The 9325-nt window shown below is 39.6% G+C and overlaps 2 protein-coding genes across 4 annotated transcripts; one reads left to right on the top strand and one right to left on the bottom strand.

Moving 5' to 3' along the window:
- The first annotated feature begins 1162 nt into the window (after nucleotides 1-1162).
- On the top strand, nucleotides 1163-4161 carry LOC105564747 (threonine aspartase 1). Of its 2 annotated transcripts, none has more exons than XM_012017371.1 (10): nucleotides 1163-1368; nucleotides 1609-1721; nucleotides 2029-2096; nucleotides 2183-2454; nucleotides 2528-2607; nucleotides 2704-2771; nucleotides 2830-2946; nucleotides 3039-3222; nucleotides 3290-3441; nucleotides 3586-4161. In XM_012017371.1, the coding sequence occupies exons 2-10, from the start codon at nucleotides 1712-1714 to the stop codon at nucleotides 3676-3678; spliced, it is 1044 nt and encodes a 347-aa protein (XP_011872761.1). In that variant the 5' UTR covers nucleotides 1163-1368; nucleotides 1609-1711; the 3' UTR covers nucleotides 3679-4161. The 2 variants fall into 2 exon arrangements, with proteins under 2 accessions (XP_011872761.1, XP_011872760.1); XM_012017370.1 differs by having other exon boundaries at nucleotides 1164-1399; nucleotides 1609-1717.
- Nucleotides 4162-4386: 225 nt separating this feature from the next.
- Nucleotides 4387-8268, bottom strand: LOC105564746 (exostosin-2). 2 transcript variants are annotated; one of them, XM_012017367.1, is made up of 9 exons: nucleotides 7124-8266; nucleotides 6875-7058; nucleotides 6651-6790; nucleotides 6338-6563; nucleotides 6086-6266; nucleotides 5818-5984; nucleotides 5563-5706; nucleotides 5149-5277; nucleotides 4387-5088 (listed from the first exon to the last, which is right to left on the bottom strand). In XM_012017367.1, the coding sequence occupies exons 1-9, from the start codon at nucleotides 7855-7857 to the stop codon at nucleotides 4867-4869; spliced, it is 2127 nt and encodes a 708-aa protein (XP_011872757.1). In that variant the 5' UTR covers nucleotides 7858-8266; the 3' UTR covers nucleotides 4387-4866. The 2 variants fall into 2 exon arrangements, with proteins under 2 accessions (XP_011872757.1, XP_011872758.1); XM_012017368.1 differs by lacking the exon at nucleotides 4387-5088 and adding an exon at nucleotides 5360-5460 and having other exon boundaries at nucleotides 5195-5277; nucleotides 7124-8268.
- Nucleotides 8269-9325: the final 1057 nt, after the last annotated feature.

Below are 9325 nucleotides of genomic sequence, written 5' to 3'. Positions count from 1 at the left end.
TTAATACTTTTAGATCCAGCCAATCACGTTAAGAAATCATTGAGCGCTCACTCAACAGTTGTGTCTGCTGAACGCGGCCAATGATTCTCGGTTCTGTCTACAATGGTCGTAGTCGTAAGAATAATCGACTGCGATCGTATTCAGTCAGACGCATAAGAATTGACCAATCGCAGTCGATTATTCTTACGACTACGACCATTGTAGACAGAACCGAGAATCATTAGGCTTGTTTTCTGTTCCTACACTAGTGAACTAGTGCAATAAATTGGAGTAAAGCCCGCTGCAGACGATGCTATTTTTTCTGCTGGATTGCTTGCGATTTAGTAAATTACTAGGAATCCTGAATGCTGAGTGGTGCAACGATAGTAATTTACTAAATCGCAAGCAATCCAGCAGGAAAAATAGCATCGTCTGCAGCGGGCTTTAGACAAGCATATTTTTTCTCATTCTAGCTTACTGCACTAGTTCACCAGTGCAGGAACAGAAAACAAACCCATTGTAGCGGAGGCTTTAGGCTGGGTCTACATAGGATGTAGTAAGTCGTGTCGGAAGAAATTGACCAATCACAGTTCATTATTCTTCGATCGTAAGGAGAACAATGAACTGTGATTGGTCAATTTCTTCCGACACGACTTACGACATCCAATGTAGACCCAGCCTTAAGGCCATTCTACAATTGCGTAAACGTAGTTGTAGGGTTGTAGGAGTAGGGCCCGGTTTCACCAACGCGAGTTAATCTAATCGGTCGGTTAACTTAATAGGGTGCCAACATAAAACTTCTTTATTAACCTATTTTCTTGGTCAATAAAGAAGTTTTATGTTGGCACCCTGTCAAGTTAACCGACCGATTAGATTAACTCGCGTTGGTGAAACCGGGCCTAGAAGTAGTAGTAAGTGTTGTACATCAAAGTAATATACAATAGAGTGAGATACGTCGTAATTGAAATGAATGATTAGTTAGCTTTTACGTCCTATATCGTTGTAGTCGTGGAAGATCAAGTTCAGCCATCTTTTACAACAGGCTTTACAATCGGAAATGCTAGTTTAAAACTGTGTTTTACAACACTGTACAACCGCTAACAACCACGTTTACGCAATTGTAGAATAGCCTTTATACGTCAAACAAAGATAGAAGACGCGCTTTCCGAACGCACTTTTCGTATCTACTTGAAGTCGATCGCGTATCACATCGCAAACGAGCGACTTGAGCGCTTTTCGCAGTTTACTTCAGGGAATGCCGTGTTTACGTTTCGGCTTGTGTGTTTATGACGAGCGATTCACGCGTTGTTGAAAGTAAGGGGCAGTTTAAAATGTTTGCATACGTACAGTCTTTGAGTTCTTAGGAACGAGAATCCACGAGGACGCAAGGTCTTACAGAAACAACGTGATTACGCTTGATGTAATTAGATAATTACGTTTACAAAAGCTGACAGTTTCTTTAAGGGTACCGGTGTCCTCAGCTATGCTATGAATGTTGTTTAAATAATGCAGTGCCGCAAAAGCTCACTGCGATTTATCACATTTGAAATAAGTTTCTGAACAAGTATTGTTTGTACCAACAGCAATACGGTTGGGTTTTAATTTTACTCATCCCGATATTCTTTGCAGCTCGCGAAGGATTTTGTATTCCAGGAGGACTGTAAACAGAAATATATTCGAGAAGCAAGATTCAGTCTCATGAGTGATAACAAGCAAGGATTTATCGCAGTACATGTTGGTTTGTAATTATCTATGCACAACTTATGCGTTGTCTACGTTGCACAGGGTAAGCCTGGCGTAAGGGATAAGAGAACCACAAGCTTCAGCTTTTATGTAAGGAAGTCAAAATGCAGGCATAATTTGTCTTCCAATTCTTAGCTCTGATTCGCCGAGAGTCAGCGTAAGAGCTGACATAGAAGTAAGAAATAAAATTGATTTATTTCCTTACTCCTTACTCCAGGCTTACTCCACGCATTGTAGACGACGCGTTACAATTAATATTGGTGTCTAAACTGTTCTAACATCTTGTCATTTTATTTTCTGTCGTAGGTGCTGGGCAGCACTCGGCGTCGCTCAAGGAAAAGTATCAAAAGTTATGTCGCGAAGCGTGCAAAGTGGTAAGATTTTCAAATTGATTTAATCTCTCAGCCGCGATACATATCTGATTTTCCGTAAATTCCATACTGGCTACATGTTTCCCCAGGGAACTCAAAGTTTGAGATCAAATGGCAATGCACTGGACGCGGTGGTGGAAGCAGTGGTTGTACTGGAAGATTCTCCTATGACAAACGCCGGATTCGGATCAAATCTCACGTTGAACGGAACGGTGGAATGTGACGCGAGTGTAATGGATGGTAACAGTTTGCAGTACGGTGCAGTCGGTGCGGTTAGCGGGATAAAAAATCCTGTTTTGTTGGCGAAACGTTTGTGCGAACAGCAGTCCATTAAGTTCGCATACGGCAGAATTCCACCTAGGTACCTCGTGAACAGTTTCGAGACGTTAGCGATTGCATTATGAACATCGTTATTGATTTTCGTTCTCCGACAGCTTCTTGGTCGGAAATGGGGCGCACATTTGGGCGAACGAGATGGGCATACAAATTTTACCACCTGAACAATTGATATCAGGTATATAGAATTTGTAGGTTTTAACGAACCAAATTGCGATTTCTATGTATAAACTGTAGTATGTATCTTATTTATTTGTCCAATGTGTTTCTCCAGTGAGATCCCAAAAGATATACAAGCATTATAAAAGAAAAGTAGAAGGCTGCAGTGCGGAGGCTCAAAAGGTACAAAGAAGTCACTTTACATTTGATTACAATTTGTAATCTAATTATTATGCTGTAGTGTGCTAAGAAACGGATGGATACAGTGGGTGCAATATGCGTTGACGACAGTGGAAATATTGCTGCGGCCTGCTCAAGCGGTGGTATAATCTTGAAATATCCTGGAAGAGTTGGGCAGGTACAATTCAACTTATCGTATCAACGTTCAGACGGTTGAGAAATGTTTTACACTTAAGTTTCGTTTACCAAATTTTCTCCTTCTAATTCCAGGCTGGAGTTTGGGGCTGCGGTACCTGGGCTTGCAAAGACACCTCGTATTCGGTAGGCACTAGTACTTCAGGTTGTGGAGAACATCTTGTGCGCACCTCGTTAGCGCGTACAGTTGCAGAAGCTATCTCTGACACGACTTGCCCGACCACGAGTTTGCATCGAGCGATGAACGCAGATTTCATCGGTGTGTCGCAGATTTAGTACAATGGGGAATTAATGAAAGTAGTGACAACTAGGTGTTCTCTCCTCAGATTCCAAATTTCTCCGCGGACTTGAACAGAAGCTCGGCGGCGTCATCGCCGTACGGTACTCGCAGCAAGAAGGTTCGGGCGACTTTCTCTGGAGCCATTCCACAAATTCTATGATAATAGGTTACATGAATACATGTGAACGTGCACCAATGGTACATATTCCATTTTTCTTTCCCTTTCAACATTCGTACAGTTTCTATACACATGTTCATAAATGTAAAAATATATCTAAATATTTAGAATTATTAATATAAAAATATGTAGGTCATATTTGTTATAAAAGTTTTTATTTCTAGAGCTACATGTCGGCCTTATCATCGCATGAAGTAGGTAAGAAAGCTATTGTCGAAGGTGTTTGTTTTAAGCTGACGGGACTTGATAAAGTTTAAAATTACATACGTGTTCTCAAATATAATAAGTTTTTCTAAGGAATCGCTATTTATAATGTAAAATACTCTATACAAAATTTTTATACAGATCCATGTTAATTTCATGAAATATATAGATGCTACCAAGTTAAATAATTTTCCATGATCACAATTTTCTATAGCAAGTATATTTTCCTAAATTTTATATTAAATATTTATATAAATATTTAATATTTATATTAAAAATTTTATATTACTATTATACATAGACTTGACTATATATTTCATTGCAAATCGTATAAATACAATGATAATTATTAACATATGTAAATACAATATATCCTGATAACAATTTAATCTTTAGTTTATACTTCATATCAAATATTTCACCTACTACTTTATATGTATAATACAGATAAAATACATGTGTATATAAAATGCCATTGCATCCAATAAAGCCTAGATGGAACTAAGGGGAGACATCGAGGTCACGTTTTAAAAGAATCTTGCAGCTAATTATTCGGGTGTGCAATCAATCTTAACAAAATCCATAATTTGTTTCGAGAAGAAACGAATATATACAGGGTGAGAAAACGGTATGGAGACCCCTAACTTTTTCGAAAACTATACATTTTAGAAACAAATGTTTGAGACGAAAGTTATACGGTCAAATTAATGACACCATCTTATGTTTCTAAAATGCAGTTTTTGAAAAATTTAGGGGTTTCCATACTTTTTCCTCACCCTGTATATTTGACTCTATTAAGAAAAAAAATTTACAATTAAAATGCATAAGTATTTATGAAGTGATATAAATGTATCAAGAAATTCAAATATAGAGAGAATCTATGTTATATGGCCAAGGGATGTAAGTAAAGACATCGAACTCCTTTAGCCAAAAAGACTTAAAAAAATTTACAATTCATCGTTATTTAAAGTCAAATAATAGAAAATAAATAACTCACAAGTTTAATAAACTCTATCGTAAACATTTTGATATAATATTTCAAGAAAAAAATACTAGATCTAGTTTAGCTTTAAATAAAAATCTGCCTATTATAACTAGACACTTTATATACATCTCGCTTGATATTCTCGATAAATGGCCTCTTTCTTCCTTTTTAACGGCTTTTCGATCATCAGGATCGAAGTACTATGATTTATATTAAACTGACTTTCACGATCATTTTAACAGAAGCTATATGCAAATTATAAACTGCCTATGTCGTTGAATCGTTTCAATTTCTCCGGGAATACATCTTTGAAGAGCACCGGATCTGCACGAAACTCAACCGACTCCAACGGCATAGTGCTATAAATAGAAGAAAATTTGTTTATACACTGCGTACGTTCCACCATGTGTGTCAAATCCGCAGACAACATTTCGGTATTTGTACATTCGGGGCATCGGAACTTCTTCTTTGGTGTCACCTGTAAAATTTTAGACAGTTTTCAAATAACGCCAGTACATTGGCCGAAGATCTTGTCTACCTTTAACGGAGCTTTTCCAGTAATATTTGCTACCAGAAAATTCATTGCGATGTCCTCGCAATTCATGTGCTCGTCGACCCATTCCTTTATGTCACCAGGCATGGCCGTAGTATACATGTAATTCCAATACTGAAAGGCATTAAGACAAACGTAAAGTCCCATGTGATAATCGCACAATTCAATACTCGGTACGAGAAATGGAATGATTTACTTTGTTGGATTTACTTATACAATCTTGAGGTGAGGATAACAGGAGAGGATGTTGGTTTTTTGCAAAAAATAAAATCCAAGGATTTTTATTGTGTTCGTGGTCTGAAACGTTAAATAAAAATGTTGAGTATAATGTAACAGAGCTTGTAACTTCGTGAACAAAGAATAACGCAGGCTCTCGCAGGTTCAACAGTGCAAGTTTACCTTATGATGAAAAGCTGCCCCTGTTAAAACCATGGAAATACTGTTCGTCCACTCGCTTTCGTACTTCCAACAGTTAGTACCATTATCCCACATGTGTAGGCGCGATGGGAACCCAACAATTCTATCCGGAAATTCCCTCCACACCTAAAAATTTACCAAATATATTTTTATTCTCAATTTGCGCCAAAGAGGATGATATGAATATACCGTAATTTTTCAGACTACGTAAATGTTACGAAACAAAATTAGCGATACCTCATAAGCGAACTCTACTTCATCAGCAGTCAACATAATAATGTCGTCATCTATTGACAGTACTGCTTCAGTTTCAATCTCGTCATACGGATAAAAGCGGTTGGACAGTTTATTCTCCTTCGTTTGTATTACTTTTAATGGCTTATTCACTTTCGGCCACCTGGTAGCTACAATGTCGTGACGTTAAATTACCAAGTGTAAAATGTACGCGTACGTGCGTACCCAAAACTTGGGTGATAATCAATATGTATGCGTTAAAAGCTCTTACAATGCGGTGGATCTTTATGCTGATTATTCCAAATTACCAGAACTTTGGACAGACTCGGCACCTTGACGAGTTTATTAATTAATAGGAACAGTAGCTCCAGTCTGTCGTACGTTAATATCACGGCGGTGAAGCCACGTGTCTTAGGCGCAGTCACCGGCAGAAAGAGCGGCGAGAGCTTTCCCTGCATAAAAGCATTCGTTTAATACAGAAAAGCTTCTTTGTTTTAACTTCCCAATTTCGGTAATTACCCACCTTGTACGATGGTACGTTCCAGTACGAGTAATCTCGTGTTAAGTATGGAAACACGCGGTCCGCGAGTATTTCTAACGTAATTTCGGTAATCCTCTCCATCGAACTGAAATAACGATCGTAAAGCCACGCGTTCTGCTCCTGCATCTCCACGATGCGCTGATGAGATATCTTTTTCAACAGTTGTACCGTTAATAAAACATCGACTTCGCGTATAAAAACAGCAGCCCTGTCGACAAGAGAGAGAATTGCAAGTCAAATGAGACGTTGCATTAAAATATAGGGCAGCAGATATTAATTCGGGAGTGCATCCTACTTGGTCCAGTCGATCACGTCGTGAAATGGCATTATTAGAGAGTCGGCTACGATCACAGGTATACAACCGGCAGCCATCGCGTCCAGGAGTGCGCTTTGGGCCAGCCTAGCACCACGGATTATCAGACAAAACGTTGCTGTCTGAAAATACGAGACACTTTCAGGTATATACTTTAATAAGGGGAAGATATTTTGGATGTTGAAGATTGATCGCGATCGTATTACTTGCAAGCTATCAGGATACGTGTATATATCCTCTCCTACGCAACGTATCGTATTGTTCATTGGATTAAAATGTAGACACGGGCCCAGCACCAAGATGTCCTTCGGATACGTCGTTTTTATTTCTATTAGATCCTGCTCGAAAGCAGTATTGATGTTGATCTGCGACGACATCACCAGCCACACTCTAAAATGCAAAGTAATTACTACCGCGCGTACGCGCAACGAGAAACGGCAGTACGGAGGCGTTACCTTATATTACTGTGGTTCGTTTTCAGATTGTTGACAAGCGGACTGTAGATCGGTAGACTGACGTCGAAGCTGGGCCTGTAGGTCAGCGATGACATTCCGGCGCCTGCGACCATCGCTCTTCCCACTGGCACGTCGAGAACCGTGTTGTAGTCCGGCGCGCTTCCAGGCACCATGTTGAAGATGAGATGATTCTCTCCTTTGTTCCAGAAAGGCAACGACCTAAGGGCCTGAGAGACCTCTTGCAGCCTCAACCTGTTCTGATTGAGAGTGTCGATGGAGGGGACGAAGATACAAGCTTCGTACGGATTGGGAGTGTAAAACTTGCTGTTGACGATAGCACTGAGAATCTGATAGTACTCCTTCGTCATCTGGCAGGTCACCGGCCTGTTGGTGGAATCCAAGTACATCTTGGGTGGATAGACGTACACCAGGAGCTTGTTTCCCTGGCTGCCACATCGGTACACGTTGAAGCAGGAGAAGTACGTGCAAGAGGAATTGGTCGCATCCGCCGCGCCCGAGTCGGCAGGCAACGCTTGAACGGGCAGGGCATCTATGTCGTTCAACGTTACAGGAATATGTTCGGAATGCTTCTGCGTACTACCGAATTTAAAAATATGGTACACCGAGGTGAGTACGATGAACAATGTAAATAATAGCAAACATATCGCAAAGATATTATGATAATGGTACGATACTCTGTTGGCTTTGTGTGCTATACGCGCTGGTAGTACCATCTCTCTCTCTCTCTCTCCTTTCTTTACGAGACGTTGCAAGATATATTGGTCTCTATGCGAGCCTCATTTGAATATATAAATTTTCTCTGTGACAATGTCAAACATTTGTACAGGGTACATTCGTACACTTTACGTACGAGAGATGTCACGGATAAGTATTTATCTCGGTATGATTAAAATTCTCATTGTTAAGATCACGCTTCCCCTCATTTTTAATTCACAAAATTGCCGGTGCACTATCAGTGCTAGGAGAAACTAAGAATTCTTGCAACGCAAATACGTGTATAAACTTGTCATGATTCCTCAGGTTTCAAGTCATGTGTGAGGTTATGTCTGTAAAGTTAATCGGGTTTGCTCGTTTTAGTTGCGTCCTCTGCACTCAACGTAAAGCCCGTATCAGACTACGGATTGAGATTGGGATTAGATTGAAATTTGACCAATCGCAGTAAAGTTTACTAATCTCAAGTTCAGTAAAGCCCGTATCAGACTACGGATTGGAATTGGGATTAGATTGAAATTTGACCAATCAGAGTAAAAGTTACTGAACTTGAGTAAACTTTACTGTAATTGGTTAAATTTCAATCTAATCCCAATCCCAATCCGTAGTCTGATACGGGCTTAAATTTTACTCTGATTTGTCAAATTTCGATCTAATCCCAATCTCAATCCGTAGTCTGATACGGGCTTTACTCTGATTGGTCAAATTTCAATCTAATCTCAATCTCAATCCGTAGTCTGATACGGACTTAAGCCCGTATCAGACTATGGATTGGGAATGGGATTAGATTGAAATTTAACCAATCACAGTAAAGTTTATTAATCTCAAGTGCAGTAACTTTTACTCTGATTGGTCAAATTTCCATCTAATCCCCAATCTCAATCCGTAGTCTGATACGGGCTTAAAGCCTCCGCTACAATGATTCTCGGTTCTGTCTACAATGCCTGTGTCCAGCAGAAGTTTGCGCTTGCTAAGCGCTTTGCGTTCATTGGATTATACTTTCAGATCTGTGCTGAAATAGAGCTATTCTTCTAGATCTATCCAATCAGCATAAGTCCCAGTCTACAATAGATGATTTAAGCCCTAAGCTTTAAGAAATTGGCCAATCACGGTCAAGTATGAGTAGAATGCGCGACTGTCATTAGTCAATTTCTTAAGGCTTAAGCCTCCGCTACAATGATTCTCGGTTCTGTCTACAATGGTCGTAGTCGTAAGAATAATCGACTGCGATTGGTCAATTCTTAGTCCCAGTCTACAATAGAGATTTAAGCCCTAAGCCTTAAGAAATTGACTAATCACAGTCGCGCATTCTACTCATACTTGACCGTGATTGGCCAATTTCTTAAAGCTTAGGGCTTAAATCATCTATTGTAGACTGGGACTTATCGAGCGACTACGACTACGACCATTGTAGACAGAACCGAGAATCATTGTAGCGGAGGCTTTAGGGCTTAAATCTCTATTGTAGAC

This window comes from Vollenhovia emeryi, unplaced genomic scaffold (genome assembly GCF_000949405.1).
Source record: "Vollenhovia emeryi isolate VEMERY1.0 unplaced genomic scaffold, V.emery_V1.0 DF939160.1, whole genome shotgun sequence".
Lineage (NCBI taxonomy): Eukaryota > Metazoa > Arthropoda > Insecta > Hymenoptera > Formicidae > Vollenhovia > Vollenhovia emeryi.
Note: the sequence above shows the minus strand (reverse complement) of the source record. Positions and strands in the feature narration are given on the sequence as shown.